At 46.3% G+C, this 25069-nt stretch overlaps 1 protein-coding gene across 26 annotated transcripts in view; it reads right to left on the reverse strand.

The window, feature by feature from the left end:
• Positions 1-25069, reverse strand: part of srcin1a (SRC kinase signaling inhibitor 1a) — a 525004-nt gene that overhangs the window by 184203 nt on the left and 315732 nt on the right. For 17 of the 26 annotated variants that reach the window (XM_072561312.1, XM_072561311.1, XM_072561305.1 and 14 more), the window contains one exon: positions 8645-8695. The exons of 7 other annotated variants lie outside the window; for them this stretch is intronic. In XM_072561312.1, coding sequence (XP_072417413.1) covers positions 8645-8695 — 51 coding nt within the window. Of the gene's footprint in view, positions 1-8644; positions 8696-15115; positions 15136-15976; positions 16217-25069 lie in introns of those variants that run through there. 2 more of the 26 variants (XM_072561325.1, XM_072561326.1) reach the window with 2 other exon arrangements.

The raw sequence follows: 25069 nt of genomic DNA on the forward strand, positions 1-25069 counted from the left end.
AAGATGTGCCAACACCTCAAGGACAGCCTCAAAATTAGCTTGCAATGACACCACATCATCTTCTCATCATCAAATGTTTCCAAATCTCTCCCCATCTCTGTAATCTCCTCCAGCCCTGCAACTCTCTGGCATCGCAGGATTGTAACAGTGCAGGACGAGACCATGCAGCCGATTGTGTCTGTACTAGCTCTCTCAGCATTTAACTTGGTGCCGATCTCCTCCCTTTCCCCACAACCCTACACATGGTTTCTTTTTAAATAATCATCCCAGACCCTCAGGGAAGCCTGGATTGAACCTTGCATCTCCACCCTTTCAGGCTGTGCATTCCAGTTCCTAACAACTCACAGAGTGGGAAAAAAAATACTTTTCCTTCACCTCACATTTACATTTTCTTTCCCAAAACAATGTAAATCTGTGCCTCTAGTTCTTAATCCGTTTATTAGTGGGAAAAGTTTTTCCCCATTTGCTCTGAACAAACTCCTCATGATTTTGAAAACTTTTAGCAAAAGTTTTAGCCCTCTGCTCTCCAAGGAGAAGTCCCAATATTTCCAATCTTTCTCCCGATCTGATGCTTTTCATTCCTGGAACTGTTCTTATAAGCCTCTCTTACACTCGCTCAAATGCATTGACATCTTTCCAATAGAGTGGCACCCAGAACTGGACACAATAGTTATGTTGAGTTCTAACCAGAGCTCATATATATATCTGGTTCAACATAACCTCCTTGCTCCCATGCTCCATGCACAAAGTTGTGAATCTTAGAATACTGAATGCTTTACTAAAGCTCTCTCCACTTGTCCCATCACCGTTAATGACCTGTGAACATATGCACCAGGTCTCTCTAATCCTTCACACCTTTCAAACAGTATCTTTTATTTTATTCTGTCTCCGTGATCTTTGTAGCAAAATGCATCACCTCACACTTCTCCTCATTGACCTTCACCTACCACCTATCGCCTACATCACCAACTTGCCAATGTCCACTTGTCAAGTTCTGCACTGTGCTCCTCAGCATTTAGAATTCTCTCAAGTTTTATGTCATCCACAAACTCTGAGATTGTCCTCTGTACACCAAGATCCAAGTCATTTGTATGTACCCGGAAAGGCAAAGATCCCAAATGAACACTGGGGGACTCCACTACAAAATTTCTTCCAGGCTGAAAAATACTTGCTATCTGTTACCTTCTGTTTCTTATCCTGCAGTCCATTTCATGACTTCGATATTCCTCCAATTCCAGCCACTTGTATGCTCCTGATTTTAACTGCTCCTCCAGGGACAGCTTGGGACACTTGCCCCAAGTTCTAAGCTTTGGAGTAACTTTCCTCAATCTCTCTGTCTCTCGAAATAAAACTGCGGATGCTGTCAGTTAGAAACGAAAACAGAAATTGCTGGAAAAGCTCAGCAGGTCTCGCAGCATCTGTGGAGAGAAATCAGAGTTAACGTTTCGGGTCGAGTGGCCTTTCTTTTGATTTCTCTCCACAGATGCTGCCAGGCCTGCTGAGCTTTTCCAGCAATTTCGGTTTCTGCCCTCTCTGCCTCAGTTTTTTCCTTGAAAGTGCTCAGTTTGATCAACCTCACTGACCAAGCTCTCAGTCATTTGACAGAACATCTCCTCAGGTGGATCAGGGTCATATCTTGGTTTAGAATGATTGTGTGAGTCAGCTTGGGTTATTTCTTTATTCCAGGAGAAAGTGAGGACTGCAGATGCTGGAGATCAGAGCTGAAAATGTGTTGCTGGAAAAGCGCAGCAGGTCAGGCAGCATCCAAGGAACAGGAGAATTGACGTTTCGGGCATGAGCCCTTCTTCAGGAACCTGAAGAAGGGCTCATACCCAAAACATCGATTCTCCTGCTCCTTGGATGCTGCCTGACCTGCTGCGCTTTTCCAGCAACACATTTTCAGCGCTTATTTCTTTATTCTCCATGCACTGTATAAAGAAGTATTGTAGAGGTAAAAACAATGACTGCAGATGCTGGAAACCAGATTCTGGATTAGTGGTGCTGGAAGAGCACAGCAGTTCAGGCAGCATCCAAGTAGCTTTGAAATCGACGTTTCGGGCAAAAGCCCTTTCCTGATGAAGGGCTTTTGCCCGAAACGTCGATTTCGAAGCTACTTGGATGCTGCCTGAACTGCTGTGCTCTTCCAGCACCACTAATCCAGAATTGTCTTTTGGTAACAAACTGCAGGAGGAACAAATCCCCTGAATGGGGAAAGAATTGAACAGAAATACAGAAAAGAAATGATAAAAGTCTCATCAATATCTCATCGTGTGAGACAAGGTTGACTCTCCATTTAATGGAAGGACACACCAGCAGATATATTCACAGCATGGTAGGAAATCCTCCACAGAAACAAGCAGCAGGATTTTCCAAAAGAAAGTTTCCTGTTTTTCAAACCACTCCTGGATTTTCCATTTTCTGTTTGGGTTGCGAGATTGTTTCCTTATGATAAGATGCAAAATTCTTTCTTTTCAAGTCACCGTCTTTTTATCTGCTCGTGGGATGTGGGTGTCGCTGGCTGAGCCAGTATTTCTTGCTGATCTCCAGCTGCCCCTTGGGTAGGTGTTGCCTCTCGAACCACTGTAGAGCATGGGGTGTGGGATACCCACAAGGTAAACAGCGAGGGCATGCCAGGATTATCACAGCAACCTGCGCTGGTTGTGTTGGTGGGAAGTGATTGGTGATGTAAAGGAATAAAAGAGGTACAATGTGATTCTGGGAGAGATGCATTAATGTTTCATAATGATGCGGTTCTGACATCTGAAAATTACCTGGAGGATATGAACTTGGACATGAGACTGACAATGGCCATTCACCTTTTGTACCATGGACTGGAATAATGTATGTTCAAGGCCTTAATATCTCCTCTCCACTAATGGTCAGAGGAAGGTCACCCATTGATGCTGTGTGTGAGACTGTATATGTCACTAGAATGTTTGAGGCTGGGATTGTTATACAGAGCACAAAGCCTTATATTACAGAGGTGTGAAAGTTATGCAACAGCTTCACAGAAGTCCAATTGGATCCCATTTCATGTACTGTGCTCAGTTCTGGCTAGTAGATCTCAGCAAGGCTTTATCGATCTGGAGAGGAAACACTGCAGAATGGGGCCAGAGGGTTAAACTGTGGAAATAGGTTGCAAAAACTCAACTTGAATTCTCTCAGGAATGGACAACTCGGGGAGGGATTGTCATTGATGTAGGTTGCAGTTTTCTCTGTGGGACAGTTCAGAACAAAGGTCGAAATCTTAAAATGAAAGAGGGACCATTCAGGGATGGTGTAAAGCTGCACTTTAGCACACAAAGGCAAAACGGAAAATCTCACTGCAAAAAAACTGTGAGAACCTGTGGGCCAAGTGAAAACTTCAGAACTAAAACTGATCGAGTTTTCTTTGATGCGGACATTAAAGCTGAGGGAACCAGGATAGTAGATAATGTTATCAAACAGGTCAGCCAGCATTGAATGGTTGAACAGGGCTGAATGGCCTCCTCTCATCAGGTTTCTCAGCAGAATGGCGTTGGGCTGTAATTTTCTGAGGGAAGCTTCTCTCTGGGGGGCCAATCCCTGGAATGTCAATGATCAGTGTCTCTGCCCAGCTTTTCCAAGTCTTGCCCCATCTTCATGAGGATTGCTTTCCCATTAATTGCATTATGACATGGGAATGGACAATGCTAAAGCAACAAGTGAATTCAGGGAACTGTCAGTCTTGGACATCCACTGAGCCCTACTTCAACATACAGGTAGGGACACCTGGAGCGACCATGCAATGACTACCACTGCAGCTGGAATGAAACAATGGGAACAGGTTAAAGCAATCAGGTCGGGTACCTCAGGGATGATATCATTGTAAGTAAGCCAGTTACATCCAGGGAGAGGTGTTGGCACAGTGGTACTGTCACTGGACTAGCGATTCAGAAAATTAGCAGGTCTGACAGCACCTGTGGACAGAGAAAGCAGCATTAATGTCTTCAGTCCATTGACCCTTCTTCAGAGGCTCAGAGGCTGAGGAGAAGGGCAAATAGACTCCAAATGTTAATGTTGCTTTGTCTCTTCCCACGTACTGTCAGACCTGATAAGTTTCTTCATCAATTTCTGTTTTTGAGTCAGACTTCCAACATCCACAATTCATGTTTTTGTTTAGTAATCCAGAACCCCAGACTAATGTTCCGGGACAAGAGTTAGAATCCCACCCTGGCAGATGGTGACATGAACTCAATGAAAATCTGGAATAAAAAGTCAGCAATGTGGGGACCATGTAACCATTGTCACTTGCTGTAAAACCTCACCTCGTTCACTAATGTCCTTTCGGGAAGGAAATCTGCCATCATTACCTGATCTTCCTTACAGGTGACTCCAAACCACAGCATCATGGTTGACTCCTAACCATTGTCTGGGCAAATAGGGATGGGCAATATATGCTGGGCCTAGCCAGAGATACCCCAGGTACAAATAAAGAAAGCTCTGTTGGAAGGTGCAGGGATATGTGTGCAATTCGGTGGAAGCAGTAATGATAGAGTGCAGACTATTCGAAATAAACCATTTCTAGATTGTGAACTAAAAAAGCAAAGATGTTTTCCTCAGTGGTTTTCAAATTTGTACAAACATTCCTGTGATGGCAGGGGTGGGAGGTAGATTGAAAGGAGTAAAGAGGAACTCCCATCCATCACACCACGCTGCTTGGAACCATCTGGTTTCAGCTCTGCTGATCACGAGCAACACATAAAGGACAAATCATTCAAATCGTTTGCCAAAGGGAAGTAACTGCACTGGGTAAAAGTGGAACAGACATTTACTGCAAACACAATACTGGATTTGCTATATCCACGATGAACACACCTTCCACATATCCCCGTTAGTTTGGGGAAGGTCCCCATTCTACCAGCTGTACTCTCCACTACAGTCTTCCCAAAACAGCACAGCTCAGACTTGGAGGGAGAAATGAAGTGCACAGACGGACAGGACAGATGGTGTTGAGATGTCCTCACAGCAACACCTTGGCACCATCCACCATCTCAACTTGTGGCTGTTCCTCTCTCTTCCTCTCTATTGCTTCCAGTGTCGACATCAATCACTCTCAGATCTAGGAACAAGTGTTAGCAAAAGGAAGAACAGGCTACCCAGGGAGCAAACCCACAGTGTGCACGACTCACTGATTTTCAACCCTCATCTTTTACACTCATGCATAAAACAATAACCCAAATGTAACTGCAAAACCATTACAAGTAAACATTGCAGACTTGTGAAGCTGAAACTGCTGTCAAGTCACTCCATGGAAGACCTTTACAATGGGTGGAGTGGATTAGGACTGGATCCAAACCCAAGTGATCAAGATGAAAGTGATATTGCTAACCCATTGCACCACCCAGGCCCCTGAACACGGAATGATTTACAGGCAGTTTCCCTGATCTTTAGCAGCTTTAATGCAAGCTGAAGAATGTGTTTGTTGTTTTAATTTCTTTTTTGGGGTGAGATGGAGGTGATGTTGTATAACTCCACATTGTTGCTAAAAGGAGGCTACGTGGAGAGGCAGTGTCATTGACAGAGTGTAGTTGGAGCCTGTGTGGTGCATGCTAAAGAGTGTATCCATGTACTGTATGTCCCTCCGTAGTTTGCTTTGTACAGGGAGATGTCTGACCCTGAGTGATGTCACTCTGTACATTGAGAGAGCTCACAGTGTGACTCTCCACAGTGTTGACAGATACATGGTGGGACAGTGCAAGGCTTCACTGTGTAAACTGCTGCTCTGCACAATGTGACTGTGTGTGTACTGTAACCCTGTGTGAGCTGACTGTTCATGATGTGACTCTGTGCAGTAAAACTCTCCACGGTGTGGCTATGCACACTATAACTCAGTGTGATGGGGCTATGCTGATTTTGACCATATGTAGTGAAACTTGGGTGTGCTGTAACTGACTATGGAGACTACAACCAGCAGACTGTGTGGGATGACTATGTGACTGTGTTTATTGACCAATAGATATTTCTACAAATGATGCGTTATGGACTTAGAATCCCTACAGTGTGGAAACAGGCCCTTCAGCCCAATACGTCCGCAACAAACCTCCGAAAAGTAACCCACCCAGACCCATTCCCCTACCCTGTTACTCTACATTTGCTTCAGGCTCACTGCCTTTATTCCTGATGAAGGGCTTTTGCCCGAAACGTCGATTTCGCTGCTCGTTGGATGCTGCCTGAACTGCTGTGCTCTTCCAGCACCACTAATCCAGTAACTCTACATTTACCCCTGAGTAATGCACCTAACCTACCCTTGAACACTAAGGGCAATTTTTTATGACCAATCCACCCTAACCTGCACATTTTTGGATTGTGGGAGGAAACATGAGAACCTGGAGGAAACCCACGCAGACACAGGGAGAACATGCAAACTCTGCACAGTCATCTGAGGCTAGATTCGAACCCAGCTCCCTAGCGCTGTGAGATAACAGCACTAACCACTGAGCCACCGTGCCGCCCACATGATCTGGTGACTACAACATTTTGTCAAGTTATTGCTTTGGTAATACACCCACTTTCCCTTCAATAAAATTTTCTCCAGTTTACTGGTTAAAGGTTTCCTGGTGCTGTTTGTTTTAAAGACATAAGCAGCACACACAGATGCACATGAGCCGTAATTATGTAGGGACATACCTGCAGTTACTCAGACCCACATGAGATGCTCAATCTGACAAGAAGAAAATGAACTGTTTAATGATTAACAGAGTATCCAGTTCTCAGCGGGTTTGGTTGGGAGAGATGACATATTCATCGACAGAACTGTTTGAGCAATGCAGGTTTTTTTTAGAAATATACCATTTATAGAGTTATAGAGTCATACAGCATGGAGACAGACCCTTTGGTCCAACCAGTCCATGCCAAATATAATCCCAAACTAAACTAGTCCTGTCTGTCTGCTCCTGGCCCATAACCCTCCAAACCCTTTCCTACTCATGTACCTATCCAAATGTCTTTTAAACATTGTAGTTGTACTTGCATCCATACTTCCTCAGGGAATTTATTCCATATGCAAACCACCCTCTGTGTAAAATATGTGTCCCCCACCTTTCTCCAAAATCTCTCTCTTCTCACCTTAAAAGTGTTTCCTCAAGTCCTGAAACCTCCCATCCTAGGGAAAAGACAACTACTATTAACTCTAACTATGCCCCTCATTATTTCATTGGTCGTAAACAGGAATAATCCTAAACAATAACAAATCTAAGATTTATTGGCGCAGTGTTCTGTCTGATGAAATAACTATCTGAGAGTCATCGGGATTATCAGTCACGTGCTATATAGTTTCATTCCTGTATGCCCAAGAAATATTGATGTTTGAATCCCTCATGCTTCCTAAAGAGAATGGTCTCAAATGATCTCAAAAAAGATCGAACCTTCTCTCTTTATCCTTATGTCTTTTCTCCTAGTATTTCTTCCATTCAATAACTTTTCCTTCTCTAATTCACGCACAATTTTTCTGACTTCCTTCCAAACTCAAACTTTCCCCAACAAGTATTTGAATGTTTTTCCAAAGTGACTTACAGGCCTTGGTTCACTCTCTTAATAAAACCATTTTCCTGGGCTCACTCTTTTGTACCTACATTCCTGAAGCAGTTTATAAGTTTGTGATTGTGCTCGGGAAAGGGGGAGGTTCTTAATACATTTCATAAGTTCCACAAGAGTAGCTGACAGTTCCTGACACGATGTGGTGAACTCCCTATTTGAACAATCCGCATCACAGGAACATTTAAGGGACTGCTATGTCAATCTTAAACATTTTCCAGTTCCTCAGTCACTTCATGTTCCCCCCAAGTGTCAATTTAATAACAGTACTTTAAGCAATTTGCTTGTGTTACTTTCTGTCATTATGTGGAGAGAGTATTCACTTGCAGCACTTTCCAGGCTGACCACTAAAAGCATGCTCTTAATTATTCTAGTGCTTTCCTGGTTGCCCATCACCCACCTTCCAGAAACCCTACTGTCTGCATTCTAACTTGCACCAAGTCACTTTCATCCACCAACCCTGTCACTGGCCTGCATTAACTCTCAGTCCAGCACTATTATAATTAAAACGTTTTATTCTCCCTCTATGGCCTTACTCTCCATGTTTCTGTCACCTCCGAGAGTTGTGCACTCCTCCACCCTGACCTCTTACATCTCCCCACTGTCAGCTGCTCTACTGCTGGAGGCCGTTCCTTGCTTTGTCCAGGTGTCAAGCTCCCTAAAGCTCCTCTGCTCCCCCCCACATCTCTTCCCCACACCCCACCCCCACTCCCCACACTTCTCTGTCTCGGGCTTTTCCTAAAACTTTTGACCAAGCTTTGGCTCACCTGTCCAGATTTTGTGAGATAATGCTCCTGTGCTGGGGGTGTCTCATCACATTCTTACTGTGTGAAAGGTGCTACATAAATGCAAGTTACTGATGCAATGAGTCAATGGCTGTTCTCAAGGACCAGTGCAGTTTGCGGACTCTCACCCCCCTTTCTGCTTCAGGGATCCACCCGGGCAACCGCTTTGCTGGCAGATCAAATCAAAGGACAGCCATAACCCTCAGCACCTCAATCACACACCACAGGAACGGGGTCACTCTCCCCATTCTCACTCTAGGACAAGGCATTGCGATTCAGACATCTTTTGGAGAAGTTTTACTCACCTTTGCTTGTTTTTCCGGGTTGATGAGGTGGAGGTCTCCTCTCCTTGTTGGCTGTAAGGGGTGTAGGGACACAGAGTGAGCTTGGGTGTGGACACCCAATACTGTCCATCAGACACAGAGAAAAGAAACTGCAAAATGATGGAGACCTGACAGGAGCACAATGAGACGCACAGCTAAGGTTGGGGGGGTTTCAGGTACATTGATGGGATGCAGAAAGGGGAATTTTGAGTTATCGAATCTATGGCACACATGGAGGCCATTCAGCCTATCAGTCCTGTAATGGCTCTTTTAAAGAACCAACTAATGTGTCCTATTCCACTGCTCTTTCTCCATAGCTGTACAATTTTCACCCTTTTCAAATACTTAGCCAATTTCTTTTTCCCAGTTACTACTGAACCTGCCTGGCCCATTCCATCAGGCAGCATATTCCAGACCACAACAGCACACTGTGTGAAAAGAAAACTCTCCATGTCTCTCCCGGGGACCCTGTCCACAATATTGACCATTCATTAAAATATTCAATAGTTCATAGGCCTCAGGAATGCTGCAAACTGCTGACATTGCAGGTGGGAATAAAAAAAATTCAGTGTCATTCTGGTACAGAGAGAGGCCATTTGGGGTTTGGAAGACCAGACATGTTGAACTTGAAATGTTAACTCTGCTTCTCTCTCCACAACTACTGCCAGACCTCCAGCACTCTCGGTTTTGTTGTTTAAAAAGTGGCTCCTATTGTCCCACTACAGGAAAGGTTACTGACCAGAGTGGGATAAGGTCCTTAAACAGCCATTAGCTCTATCTAATAAAACAAATAGTCTGTTTTTAGCAGTCTACTCTCGCTGCTTTGCAGAGTTGGTGAATGTTGGGGAGAAGTTCTGTTTTGTTTGACAGTTCTGCAGTCAAAAGCTGGGTATTCAAAAAAAAACTGTCATTCATTTATATAAAGTGTGCAGACTTGTCCTTTCATTCTTCCTTCTCTTATGTGCTACTTGCCTTGTACTCTTCTCCCTCTCTCACTCACAAAGGAAGACTCTGTCAGACACAGGCTGAAAAATCTCCACGGTCCTCGAAGGGATCCACTAGATCCTAGCCTAGAGAAATTAGAGCTTGTGCACAGGTTCTCAAATGCTTTTTGTTGTAGGACCCATTTCCATTGGATTACTAATGGTGCCACAATGGCAGAGTCACTAGACTAGTAATTCAGCAGGGTGAAAGTGGGGACTGCAGATGCTGGAGATTAGAGTCAAGAGAGTGGTGCTGGAAAAGCACAGCATGTCGGACAGCATCCGAGGAGCAGGAGAGTCAATGGTATGGGCAAAAGTCCTTCATCAGGAATGAGGTCAACAGTAATCCAGCAGGGCCAAGTGAATGCTTGACAATTCCTGGTGGAATTTAAGTTCAATTCCTAAAGCCTGAAAGTGAAATCTGGGGTGGCACAGTAGCTCAGTGGTTAGTACTGCTGCCTCGCAGTGCCAGGGACCCAGGTTCAATTCCAGTCTTGGGTGACTCTCTGTGTGGAGTTTGCACATTCTCCCTGTGTGTTTCCTCCTGGTGCTCCAGTTTCCTCCCACAGTCCAAAGATGTGCATGTTAGGTGAATTGGCCATGCTAAATTGCCCGTAGTGTTAGGTGCTTTAATCAGATAGAAATGGATCTGGGTGGTTTACTCTTCAAAGAGTCAGTTCAGACTTGTTGGGCCGAAGGGCCTGTTTCCACACTGTAGGAAATCCAATCTAAAGAAACATCTGCATGGATGCAATAACATTCTCTGTGTGTGTAGTATCAGTCTTTGTAATGGTGACCATGAAACAATTGGTGGTTGGCATTAAAATCCATCTACTGTCCTTTACAAAGAGGGGAAACCCCAGTACTATATGGAACCCTTATTTTAAGCTCCCTTTTAAAACATGTTTTCAATTTAAAGTTGTTTATTTTAAAGTCCTCACTCCCCATCAGAACTGCCATCTCTTATTTTAGCATCTTTGACTTTCTGGTCATACCTTATGTAATGGAGCCATTCACACCAGTGCCTGAGGCATATAATCAATAAAACCCCATTAACTACACTCCAAATGTTGGGGTTATTGTGCCTACACACTGCAATCAAAGATCATCTCATTTTGTTGCTCAGGTATTGAAGGGAATCTTTTCTGAATTTTTGCTCTTTATATTTGTCAGTGGACTATACAGTACGAGTAGACGTACTCCCCTGGACATAGTTCTTTAAAAGTATTTTCTGCAGTACTGAGCTCCATGGTGAGATGTTGGTTAGCTCAGTTGGTTGAACAACTGCCTTCCGATGCAAAGTGATGCCAACAGCATTGACTCAACTGCCACACCGGCTGAGCTTACCATGAAGGACTCTCCTTCTCAAGGTCTCCCCTCACCTGAGGCATGGTGGCCCTCAGGTTAAACTATCACCAGTCATCTCTCTCCAGTAAGAGAGCACCCTATGGCCCAGTAAAACCTTTTACTCCATAGTACAAGAATAATAGTTGAGGAACTTGTACTGGCTTATCATAGAGCTTTACAGCACAGAAACAGACCATCTGATCCAACTTGATCCATGCCAATCAGACATCCCAACCTAATCTAGTGTCCCATTTGCCAGCATTTGGCCCATATCCCTCTAAACCCTTCCTATTCATATACCCAGTCAGATGCCTTTTCAATGCTGTAATTGTACCAGTCTCCACCACTTCCTCTGGCAGCTCGTTCCATACATGCACCCCCCCTCCGTGTGAAAAAGTTGCCCCTTAGGTTCCTCTTATATCTTACCCCTCTCACCCTAAACCTGTTCCCTCTAGTTCTGGACTCCCCCACCCCAGGGAAAAGACCTTGTCTATTTACCCTATCCATGCACCTCAGGATTTTATAAACCTCTATAAGGTCACCCCTCAGCCTCCGACGCTCCAGGGAAAACAGTCCCAGCCTATTCAGCCTCTCCCTGTAGCTCAAACCCTCCAACCCTGGCAACATCCTTGTAAATCTTTTCTGAGCCCCTTCAACTTTCACAACATCCTTTCGATAGAAGGGAGACCTGAACTGCACACATTATTCAAAAGTGGCCTAACCAATGTCCTGCACAGCTGTAACATGATGTCCCAACTCCTAAATTCAATGCTCTGACGAATAAAGAAAAGCATACCAAACGCCTTCTTCACTATCTTATCTACCTGCGACTCCACTTTCAAGGAGCTATGAACCTGCACTCTAAGGTCCCTTTCTACAGCAACACTCCCCGAGACCTTACCTTGAAGTGTATGAGTCCTGCCAAGATTTACTTTCTCAAAATGCAGCACCTCACATTTATCTGAATTAAACTCCATCTGCCACTCTTCAGCCCATTGGCCCATCTGGTCAAGATCCTGTTGTAATCTGAGGTAACCTTCTTCACTGTCCACTACACCTCCAATTTTGGTGTCATCTGAAAACTTACTAAATATACCTCCTATGTTCACATCCAAATTATTTATATAAATGACAAAAAGCAGTGGACCCAGCACTTTCCTCTAAAGAATTTCCTGCAAGCAAAAAGCCTGTTTTTCTCACTGAAGTTTTTTGCAAGTTATTTCAGTGAGCACATGCTGCACAGTTATGACACAGTGTTCCAACTTTTTCATTGGCTTTTCCCTGTATAGTTGTCCTCAGGAACCTAACTCTGGTTTTAACATTGATTCCTACGGGAAACCATGTTTCTCTGAAAGTTGTAATTTTCAGGAAAGCAATTCCAACTTTAAGTGAGGACACCATGGATTTGAAAATGGTCATGCTGGAGTTCCATTTTAAAGTGTACATAGAACCCCGACAGTATGGAAACAGGCCCAACAATCCATATCAACCCTCCGAAGAGTATCCCACCCAGACCCATTCCCCTACCCTATTACTCTGCACTTATCCCTGACTAATGCACCTAACCTACACATCCCTGAACAATATGGGCAATTTAGCAATTTAGCATGGCCAATTCACCCTAATCTGCACATCTTTGGATTGTGGGAGGAAACCAGAGCACCCATTGGAAATGGGTAGTAGTTTATAAAGATCTAAGCCCCTTGATTATATTTTCTAATATGCATTCTGCAGAGTAATCAAACTAACTGAGTACTAATCACAAGAGAGGAAGACAAATGAACTGATTGATATCTGTCAGACTATCGTTATAGTACAGTTGCGTAAAGATGACGGGCAGATGACTCTTGGGAGGATGTAATGAGCAAGTGTTGCATCTCACATGAATCAGACCAGTGTCTGTCATCCAACAGTCTAGATGGGGAGGGACATCTACCATCCTTACCTCATCTCCAACCTACATGTGATGTCAGGATTGTGGTTAATTCTTTCTACCTGCTGTTATGGGCAATTAGGAATGGGTAACAAATGCTGGCCGTAAGAGTGGCATGGTGGCTCAGTGGTTAGCACTGCTGCCGCACAGGGACCAGGTTCAATTCCAGCCTCGGGCGATTGTCTGTGTGGAGTTTGCACATTCGCCCAATGTCTGCATGAGTTTCCAATGGGTGCTCTGGTTTCCTCCCACAATCCAAAGATGTGCAGATTAGGGTGAATTGGCCATGCTAAATTGCTAAATTGCCCATATTGTTCAGGGATGTGTAGATTAGATGCATTAGTCAGGGATAAGTGCAGAGTAATAGGGTAGGGGAATGGGTCTGGGTGGGATACTCTTCGGAGGGTTGATATGGATTGTTGGGCCTGTTTCCATACTGTCGGGGTTCTATGATACTAGTGAATGATAAAACAAATTACCAACAACTATTCTCTCCATCAAAATTATAAAATTACTTATTAGATCAATTGATATATAGGATCTCAGAAATAATTACCAGAGGTATATTTAAAACATTTAGTTTCTAATTTAAGCAGCAGAAAAAGATAACAAAAGGAACTTACGCTACACAACAACATTAAAATGAAAAAGAAAGTGCTTTACAAAGAAAATTCTGATACCAACCACATAAGGAGCTATTAGGACAGGTGAACAAAAGTGGTTGTTTTTAAGGAGTGACCCAAAGGAGGAGGGAGAGTGAGAGGAGCAGAATTAAGCAGAAAATTCCAGAGTTTAGGGCCGAGGCAGCTGAAGGTCCAGCACCATTGGTGAAAGAATGGAAATCGGGATTAATAATTAAAACAGAATTGGAAGATGGATGGAGGAATCCCGGAGGGTTCTGGAGCTGACTGAAGTAACACTACATCATGAGACAATAAAAACAAGGATGAGAATTCAAAACTGAGGAAATTCTTGACCAGGAACCAATGTATGTTACTGAGCAGAGAGGTGACGGGCTGAACATGACTGGGTGAGAGTGAAGATGGGCTGCAGAGGTTTCGATCAGGTTTCTGAAATGTAGAAAATGGGGGGGGGGTTAGTGAGGCCCAGTACACTCCCGGCCTGCCCAATGTACCCTGACCAAAGTTTAACAGCGGGTCACTGTGGGTTTGTGTACTGCTCTGAAACAATGTTCAGGCAGCACTGAACCAGGCAGAAAGGAAACCATTCCTGTTAACACTGGAACATCGGGCTCTGTTCTACCTGCCTTTAGGGTCTCACTTTAATCTACAGGGAGAGAGGAATCCAGACAATCAGTGGTACCTTGTGTCATAGACTCCCCAAGAGAGGTTCTCTAAGACAGAGAGTGTCATATTGGAGTAAACCAACTGCATCTGTCTGTTAAACATTGCACTATCCACCCACCTTTCAGCTCCAGCTCACTCATATACAGATTAGTTGTGGTTATGAGTGAGTAACAAGGCTACGCACTGTCTGAGGTCTAATGAATGAATGCAAATGACAAATGCAAGCACAAAGCTTGAGTAGTTTATGAAGATCTAAGCCCCTTGATTATATTTTCTAATATGCATTCTGCAGTGTAATCAAACTAACTGAGTACTAATCACAAGAGAGAAAGACAAATGAACTGATTGATATCTGTCAGACTATCGTTATAGCACAGTTGCGTAAAGATGACGGGCAGATGACTCTTGGGAGGATGTAATGAGCAAGTGTTGCATCTCACATGCAAAATTAAAGGATAATTAAGAGCCTTGTTACAAAGTGCTATTTCATCTCTTCTTTCAACATTGCATTCGAGATAGACCTCCCTGGAATCATGTGAGTTAAGTTGCAAGTGGTTAGATGAAGCTAAGCCAGAAATCAAGCAAGGCTACACTGAAAGGCAGAACAAACTAGAGGGGCTGAGTGGCCACTTCCTAATGACTGCAAAAGCAATTCCACTTCATTTAAATTCCCTCAATCTACCTCAACACTCAGTCAAACTGCTAGCCTGTCATCTATCATCTATTATCTCAATTTATATTTTTAGTCATGCAGTTAATCTCACTCTCAATTTCTTTAATTTCTCAGAAAAGGGCCTGTAATTTTTAATGAACAAGTGATTATAGTAGCAAGTCTGTACAGAGAGGCTATGTCCTAGTTTACAGAAATCCCCGACAGCATTACCTGTTCAATACCTTGCCAATTTTGTTGTTTTTTTTCACAAACACGTCCTGTCACAGCAGACAAATTATTTCCACATCAATATCGTGCGTCTCTTTTGCTCTTCATTTTGCTGATGCCTGGGGTACTGCAGGGAGAGGTGGCGGCTTCCCACCAGTCCCTCGGGTAAACAACCAATCAACATTCTCGGTGGATGCTGGGGGAAACTTAACTGTCGAGGCATCATGAGCCAGACACAACATGCAACATCCAATAAGAACTATCTATAATTGGGAGCCCGATCATTGCTCTGGGAGGGAGGAGGAAGCGCAATGGCAAACTCGGAAGAAGGAGCAACTCTCTGAAAGCTAGTGCCACCCAATTAACCAGTTGTTGTGTGATTTTTAACTTAGTAAGAACTCCTCCTAGTTGGGAATCGAGAGCAGAAATGTCACACTGTTTTCTTGTTGGGACCTTGAAACTGATTGTCTCACTGGTAGAGAATGAGTAACCAACAGGGCTTGATGCCAACAAATGAATTATCTCACCAGTCAGTATACTGTGGAGCATTAACCCATTAGGGAATTCATTTACAGAATGTTAATGGATATTATCAGCTTGCTCCTAGTGAGCTCCAACTTAATTCACAACGGATACACTTCAGTCTTCTGAAAAGATGAAACAAATAGTTTACTCTCTTACCATATTTCTGAACACAGTTGTGGACCCTGGCTGACACCAGGATTATACAGGCCCTCAACAAACATATTAACATTGGTGGAGATATCAGAAAAAAAAACTTTCAGCAGCTGAAATCCGATATCCCGCATGTAGGTTGGTCACTTTACAAAACTTAATTCGGAGAAAATCCATTGCAGATCTTACCTGAGTGCTGTTTAAAAACCAACTACAGTCCGACTATCAGCTGTGCAGGTTCCAGAGTCAGTGTTCCTCCCCAACACACTCTGTACCTGTCAGTAAGATCACTTGAACCCTTAAGGTCTAAGTGGGAGACTCATTGCAAACGCTGACCATCACATATTAAAAAAGAATGCAGCCCATGTTTAAATCGTTCCCCCAGAAATAGAGACACACTTGTCCCTGATACCAGAAAATGCTATGAATGGGAGAGTCATTGCAGTTGCCTGGAGTGAATCACTTTGTCAAACAAGCCCTTGTAAAGCTAAATTCCTGGCAAGTTCTCAAAGGGGAGGAGAGACGCTCTCCGAGGAGATTACTGCTTGCACCAAGCAGGGAGGGACGGGAACAAATCAAACTGAGGGAGGAGACAGGGTGGGAGAGAGTAAGAGAGCATGAGGGAGAGGCAAGAGCAAGATAATATCTCCAGGGTGTAATGACAGAGAGTGGGGGAGAATGTGAGGGAGTGGGGAGAGAGAGTGGTGGAGAGTGTGAGGGAGTGGGGTGAGTGAGAGGGAGTGGGGGGGGAGAGAGAGAGGGAGTGGGGGAGAGGGAGAGGGAGTGGGGGGAGTGTGAAGGAGAGGGGGAGAGTGAGAGAGAGTGGGGGAGAGTGTGAAGGAGAGTGAGAGGGAATGGGGGAGAGTGAGTGGGAGTGGGGGAGAGTGAGAGGGAGTGGGGGGAGAGTGTGAAGGAGTGGGGGAAGAGTGAGAGAGAGTGGGGGAGAGTGAGAGAGAGTGGGGGAAGAGTGTGAAGGAGTGGGGGGAGAGTGTGAAGGAGTCGGGGAGAGTGAGAGGGCGTGGAGGGTGAGTGAGAGGGAATGGGGGAGAGTGAGTGGGAGTGGGGGAGAGTGAGAGGGAGTGGGGGGAGAGTGTGAAGGAGTGGGGGGAGAGTGAGGGGGAGTGGGGGGAGAGTGAGAGGGAGTGGGGAGAGTGAGAGAGAGTGGGGGAGAGTGTGAGGGAGAGTGAGAGGGAATGGGGGAAGAGTGAGTGGGCGTGGAGGGTGAGTGAGAGGGAGTGGGGAGAGAGTGAGAGGGAGTGGGGGGAGAGTGAGAGGGAGTGGGGGAGAGTGAGAGGGAGTGGGGGAGAGTGAGAGGGAGTGGGGGAGAGTGAGAGGGAGTGGGGGGGAGAGTGTGAAGGAGTGGGGGGAGAGTGAGAGGGAGTGGGGGGAGAGTGAGAGGGAGTGTGGGAGAGTGAGAGGGCATGGAGGGAGAGTGAGAGGGAGTGGGGGAGAGGGAATGGGGGAGAGTGAGTGGGAGTGGGGGAGAGTGAGAGGGAGTGGGGGGAGAGTGAGAGAGAGTGGGGGAGAGTGAGTGGGAGTGGGGGAGAGTGAGAGGGAGTGGGGGGAGAGTGTGAAGGAGTGGGGGGAGAGTGAGAGGGAGTGGGGGGAGAGTGAGAGGGAGTGGGGGAGAGTGAGAGGGAGTGGGGGAGAGTGAGAGGGAGTGGGGGAGAGTGAGAGAGAGTGGGGGAGAGTGAGAGAGAGTGGGGGAGAGTGTGAGGGAGAGTGAGAGGGAATGGGGGAAGAGTGAGTGGGCGTGGAGGGTGAGTGAGAGGGAGTGGGGAGAGAGTGAGAGGGAGTGGGGGGAGAGTGAGAGGGAGTGGGGGAGAGTGAGAGGGAGTGGGGGAGAGTGAGAGGGAGTGGGGGAGAGTGAGAGGGAGTGGGGGAGAGTGTGAGGGAGAGTGAGAGGGAATGGGGGAGAGTGAGTGGGAGTGGGGGAGAGTGAGAGGGAGTGTGGGAGAGTGAGAGGGCATGGAGTGAGAGTGAGAGGGAGTGGGGGAGAGGGAGTGGGGGGAGAGTGAGAGGGAGAGTGAGAGGGAATGGGGGAGAGTGAGTGGGAGTGGGGGAGAGTGAGAGGGAGTGGGGGGAGAGTGAGAGGGAGTGGGGGGGACTGTGAAGGAGTGGGGGAGAGTGAGAGAGAGTGGGGGAGAGTGAGAGAGAGTGGGGGAGAGTGAGAGAGAGTGGGGAAGAGTGAGAGAGAGTGGGGGAGAGTGTGAGGGAGAGTGAGAGGGAATGGGGGAGTGTGAGAGGGCATGGCGGGAGAGTGAGAGGGCGTGAAGGGTGAGTGAGAGGGAGTGGGGGAGAGGGAGTGGGGTGAGTGAGAGGGAGTGGGGGGAGAGTGAGAGGGAGTGGAGGGAGAGAGAGAGGAAGTGGGGGGGAAGTGTGAAGGAGTGGGGGAGAGTGAGAGAGAGTGGGGGAGAGTGAGAGGGCATGGAGGGTGAGTGAAAGGGAGTGTGGGGAGAGTGAGAGGGAGTGAGGAAGAGTGTGAAGGAGTGGGGGAGAGTCAGAGAGAGTGGGGGAGAGTGAGAGGGCATAAGGGGAGAGTCTGAGGGAGTAGGGGGAGAGTGAGAGGGAGTGGAGGGTGAGTAAGAGGGAGTGGGGAGAGTAAGAGGGAGTGGGTGGAGAATAATAGGGAGTGGGAAGAGTGAGGAGGAGAGTGGGAGTGAGTGGGGGGAGAGTGAGATGGAGTAGGGGAGAGTGAGAGGGCGTGGGGGAAAGTGAGAGGGAGTGGGGGAAAGTGAGAGGAAGTGGGGGGAGAGTAAGAGGGAGTGGGGGAGAGTAAGAGGGAGTGGGAAGAGTGAGGGGGAGAGTGAGAGAGTGTGGGGGAGAGTTGAGAGGGAGTGGGGGGAGAATATGAAGAGTGGGGGAGAATGTGACGATGAGGAGAGAGTGAGTGAGATGGGGAAATGTGAGGGGGTCAAATTGAGGGACAGTCAATGGAGGGAATGGGAGTGATGGGGAAGGTTGAGACTGTGGTATAGAATCAGTGTGGTGTGGGAGAGTGGGGAGGACTGAGGGAGGAGAATGAGAGAAGGTGGGTAGGGAGAGGATGTGCAGGGGAGGGGAGGATAGAGATGACACTGAGAAGGTGGGGGGAGGATGTGAGGGGGTGGAGAGTGGGAGGGGGGGAAGGATGTGAGGATGGGTAGGGAAGAGAGTAAAGGGTTGGGGGAACGGATGAGGGGTGGGGGAGGATGTGGGGGTGGGAAGTCGAAGGGAGTGAGGGGTGAGGGAGGATGTGAGGGTGGGAAGGGTGAGGGGGTAGGGAGGGTTGGGAGTGAGATGCTAGGGGATGGTGTGGGGTTGGGGAAGGGGAGGGTGTGAGGGGATGGGGAGGATGTGGTGGTGGGAGGGAGTGAGGGGCTGAGGGAGAATGTGGGATGGGGAGAGGGAGGGAGTGAAGGGCTGAGGGAGGATGTGGGGTGGGGAGGGGGAGGGGGAGGGAGTGAGGGGATGGGGAGGGAGTGAGGGGCTGAGGGAGAATGTGGGGTGGGGAGGGGGAGGGACTGAGGGAGGATGTGGGGTGGGGAGGGGGAGGGAGTGAAGGGCTGAGGGAGGATGTGGGGTGGGGAGGGGGAGGGAGTGAGGGATGGGGAAGGAGTGAGGGGCTGAGGGAGGATGTGGGGTGGGGAGGGGCTGAGGGAGGATGTGGGGTGGGGGGGAGGAAGTGAAGGGCTGAGGGAGAATGTGGGGTGGGGAGGGGGAGGGAGTGAGGGGCTGAGGGAGGATGTGGGGTGGGGAGGGGGAGGGAGTGAGGGGCTGAGGGAGGATGTGGGGTGGGGAGGGGGAGGGAGTGGGGAGATTTCTGGCAGCTTCCAGATGAACGATGTCCTGTTAGGAAGCTGGGAACATCACTGTTTACATCAGGGACCAAAACAAACAGAAAGGAAACACTTGCTGCTGTAATTCCTGACTCGGATTTTACTTTCAATAAATACAAACCTGATAATTACAGGATGTGCTCCCCTGGGAAAGTCAACATGGTGACACATTTGATTGACCTCTTTCAGGCTCCAGTGTCCAGGGAACATTTAGCAACCTTTGCTCAGTTGCAAATATTCCAATGTGCTTTTGCTTTTCCTTATTCCCTCCTCTACTGGAGGGACTGTTGTTTTCTGGAATATCTTTGCATATCTGTAACATATGCCCCTCATCTGTCTGATGCCAAAACTTTAATCCACATCTTAATCACCCTAAGGACTCAAACATTCTGCCTGCATCTCTCGTTTGATCTATTCCTTCTAGTGACAATCTGCTCTTAGACACCAACTTGAATGGAGAAACAGACTCATATACATCAGCAAAAAATGAACAGACCTTCAGAAATACAGAATATTGATGCGCTGTTCTCTTTAACTCAGAGGGTCATCTTATCAATTCTGACTCCCCAACTGATTGATTCCAAGAGTCTCATTCTCCTTTTCAAGTTTATCTGTGGTTTTTACCTCTCATTTGCTGAGCCAGTTTTATCAACTGGTTTCCGATCCTGCCACTCCCCAATCTCCTTCTCCTCCATGGGAGACTAAGTCTTCAGTCAATGAAGCCCTTACTCCGACAAGAGTCTCCTAAAATCTGCTACTACTACTTGCTCTGAACTGTTGGGGGAACGCTACATTTCTTATTGTAAAACAACTTCAGAGATGGCCCAAGAAAATGGCTCAGTGGGAGGAGTGAAGAATGTTCAGTGCTCCAGGCCAACGTTCGTTCATGCCTTGTTCCAACACAGCTGTAAGCCTCTTATTTACACTGTTTAACGCCTGCATTTAAATGGCAGACAAAGGCCATGGCAATAGTTTTGGCATTTGCCAGCTGATGCTGCCAATCACTTGATGCCTGTGCTCCTCAGAAGATTTCCAAAGATGTTGCCAGGGCTGGCCCATTTGAGCTATAGGGAGAGGCTGAATAGGCTGGGGCTGTTTTCCCTGGAACGTCGGAGGCTGAGGGTTTATACAGGTTTATAAAATCACAAGGGGCATGGATAGGGTAAATAGACAAGGTCTTTTCCCTGGGATGGGGGAGTCCAGACCGAGAGGGCATAGGCTTAAGGTGAGAGGGGAAAGATTTAAGAGGGGACTAATGGGCAGCTTTTTCACATTGAGGGTGGTCCGTGTATGGAATGAGCTGCCAGAGGGAGTGGTGGACGCTGGTAAAATTACAACATTTAAAAGGCATCTGGATGGGTATATGAATGGGAAGGGTTTGGAGGGATATGGGCCAGGTGCTGGCTACTGGGACTAGATTAATTTAGGATATGTAATCGGCAAAGTTGAGTTGAACTGAAGGGTCTGTTTCCATGCTGTACATCTCTATGACTGTGCAAAATTAAAGACGTGATGTTGAATAACATGAGGTTTGAGCACTGCTTTGAAACAAAATGGTCTCTGGCGTCATGGTGCAATCCATGGCACTGAGGAAACATGGTGGCTCAGTTTTGGTAAAATAGAGATGTTTACATCAAACTTGGGGCAGGTTCTTTGGAAACTCTTTCTAACCAATTTGTCCTTAGTGAAGCACAGCTGCAGAAATGAAAACAAAAACAAAATCGGATACACACCCAGAAAGTAAGCATGATCTACTGCAAGACATTCCTGGAGAAGGACATGTAAAACATACTGAAGTGACCTGGTTAGACGCTCTGACCGACTAAACACTCAAACACAGCAGGAAGCAATTAAGCTGGGATCAGAGTCCTACTTTAAATATTATGTTTGGATCAACAACACCACATAACAGGGATGGACGTGTCCTGGCTCACCACAATGCCGCAAGGATTGGGAGAGTGACAGGGAACGTGGCCAAGTGTTGAGATCTAAACACTGGATGGGGAAAGGAGCCACCCCACTGAGCTCTCAATATTGTGAGGGTGAAACTGCCCCTTTGGGAATTGATAACTGGGAATATCTGGTATGAGCTCTTGGATTAATAGCCACAATGATGAGCAGTAAAAGTGCCTCACACATTGGGGTAAATGGAATTTCATGCATTGGGTTTGTATGTTGGAGTGAGATTATACTGAGGTTCAGGGAGGTACTGATCAGCTGTTCAGGAATGAGGTCAGAAATTACACAAGACCAGGTTATAGCTCAACAGGTTTATTTGAAATCACAAGCTTTCGGAGCATCGCTGTGGGACTATAACCTGGTGTCATGTGACTTCTGACCTTGTCTACCCCAGTCCAACACTGGCACCTCCACATCATATTAGCAAACGATACGGGTAATGCTGTTAGCTTCTCTCCAATGCTGTACTCCAGCCTACACTGAGAGCCTCCAGTTACTCTGAAAATTACGTCCCTCCTACAGCAACTGAAATATTTATCTAAAGTGTATTGACCCAGATTACCCTGAACTAGAACAATCTAATATTCCTGCTCAACATTTTCTTTAACCAGATTGTTTATGGTGCCTTTTGCCTCACGTTAAATTACATTCTGCTCCAAGTCGGATAGATCCTAATGTGATATGATTCACCGCCAAAACTAGCAAGCTAAAATTAAGCAAAGCAATTAAGCAATTGATGAGTTCTCAGTGCTGAGGTTAAACGTACAGTTATGTTTTGCTGTAGAGTTGCAATGCTTTAATACAAACTCAGTTGACTTTTTTTTCAAAAGCAACAATCATTTTGTGACAAATCCCATTATGTACTTAAGGCAGAGGCTTTCACAATTCTAGACTGTTGAATGGCTACTGAAAAGCTCTGGCTTTTCAATACAAGCTCATTAACAAAGAGAAATGAACTACCCCTGTTGATACCTGCACTGACCACATTGTTAAATAGACAGTCATCTGTTTATGTAACATTTCATGAAATACATCGGAAACATCTCAGAAATACTTCAACTGAATTTACTCCTGAAGTATAGTCACTGTTCTTTTTTCCTCAGAACCCCTACAGTGTGAAACAGGCCCTTCGGCCCAACAAGTCCATACCAACCCTCTGAAGAGTAACCCACCCAAATCCCACTCCCCTACCCTATTCCTCTACACTGACCCCTGACCTATGCATTCCTGAACACTACGGGCAATTTAGCATCGCCAATTCACCTAACCAACACATCTTTGGATTGTGGGAGGAAACCAGAGGAAACCCATGCAGGCACGGGAGTCACCTGAGGCTGGAATTGAACCCAGGTCCCTAGCCCTGTGAGGTAGCAGTGTTAACCACTAAACCACCATGTTGGGGTCATAACTTTAACAGCCAAGTGGTACACAACAAGATCCCAGAACCAGCAATGAGATGTAAGAGCGCTTTGGTTGCTGCTGATTGGTGGACGAATGCCACCCAAGTTATTCACAGAGCTTGCTATTCTTTGTAAAGCTCCACGGGATCCTTACTGGCCATGGGCACGGAGGATAAGGCCCAGTTTTGTCTCATTGAAGGCTAACAACTCAGACAATGCCTAACCATGGCTCGCCCACACTAGATTGAAGATGGAAGTGTAATCTAACCCAGGAGTTTAATTTAATGAAAGGCATTTATAAAGCTAGAGCAACTATTTCCTCTGATGGCGGAAATGGGGGCTTGGGGAGGAGACTAAATAAAAGAGGCAAAACCTTAAACTTAGAGAGAGGACTCAGAGTGGGAGTTAATGGCCTATTGGACTGTTAATCCAGTGACCTAGGTAATGTTCTGGGGACCTGTGTTCAAATCCTGGAATTTGAATTCAGTAAAAACCTGTGTAGAAGAGTCTAATGATGACCATAAATCCAATGTTGATTGTCGGAAAAACCCATCTGGTTCACAATCCATGCTGTATGACTATGACTAAATGCCCTCTAGTGAAGGAAACTTCCATCCTTATGTGGTCTGGCCTACATGTGACTCCAGGCCACAAAGGCATGTGGTCGACTCTTAACTGCCCTCTGGACAGTTAGGGATGGCCAATAAATGGTGACCTGGCCAAGCAATCCTCTGAATGATTAAAAGGACATTAGGAACACCCTCCCCAGAAAAGCCTTGTGGAGCTGGGTCAATAGAAAATTTGGAAACTGAATGATAGGCTTTTTATTGGTAAGTATTTAAAATAGATAAAGTCAGTGCAGCTAAATGGGGTTGAGGTAAGCACCTAACATGATGGAATAGATTTGCAAAGTCTCAGAGGCTTGTGGACTGGACTGAGAAGGAATAATGAAAATGTTGGATACCAAACCTAGAAATAGCTCTCTGAGCCTAAGACACAGTTTCAGACCATAGTGGTAGTGTAGGCTATTGCTTTGCTCAAGGTGGATGAGAAATGATCAGCCAAAAGACCTTGCTTATCCACATCCATCTTGTGATCCTATAAACCAAAATGTTCATTTTGACAACATGTGTCTCTCTCCATTCCTGGCCAATACCAAGAAGTGCATTCAGGTAGCTGACCTGAGAGAGGTGTTCAACATTGCACATGGGATTGATAGCTACATTGCACTTGCAGGGAAGACAGATGCAAGGAGCGCTAGATCTTGGGTAGTTGCTAATAAATCCAAACTAGATTTGAGGAGTGACAACAGCACCTCAGTCCTAGTCTGAGCTGAGGCTGAACAGGAATATGATGGTCACATTGACACAAGAGGCAATGGCCATCTCCAATAAGTGATTATTGATCAACCCTGGACATTCAGTGGCATTGCTATCACTGAATCCCCCACTCTCAACATCTTTAGAGTTACCACTGACCATACACTGAACTGGACTTGCCATATAAACACTGGCTACAAGAGCAGGTCTGAAGCTAGGAATACCAAAACAACTAAGTCACCTCCTGACTCCCCAAAGCATGTCCATCATCTACAAGGCACAAGTCAGGAGTGTGATGGAATACTCCCCATTTGCCTGGATGGGTGCAGCTCCAACAACACTGAGGAAGCTTGACACCATCCAGAACAAAGCAGCCCACACAACAAATGCCTGTCCCCTCCCCCACCGACACTCAATGTGTACACTATCTACAAGATGCACTGCAGAAAACCAAAGTTCTTTAGACGGCATTTTCCCAAGCATTAACTACTACCATCTAGAAGGACACGGACAGCAGATCCATGGGAACACCACTCCCTGCAAGTTCCCCTCCGACCCTTTCACCATCCCGACTTGGAAATATATCACAGTTCCTTCAACATTGCTGGGTCAACATCCTGGAATTCCCCTCCCTAAGGGCACCATGTGTCTCCATACATCAGGTGGGCCTACATACAGCAGCTGAGTCTCCATACAGCAGGTGGGTCTACATACAGCAGGCGGGCCTATATACAGCAGGTGGGCCTACACAGAGCAGATGGACCTATATACAGCAGGTGGGCCTAC

This window comes from Chiloscyllium punctatum, chromosome 42 (assembly GCF_047496795.1).
Source record: "Chiloscyllium punctatum isolate Juve2018m chromosome 42, sChiPun1.3, whole genome shotgun sequence".
In the NCBI taxonomy this organism is placed as follows: domain Eukaryota; kingdom Metazoa; phylum Chordata; class Chondrichthyes; order Orectolobiformes; family Hemiscylliidae; genus Chiloscyllium; species Chiloscyllium punctatum.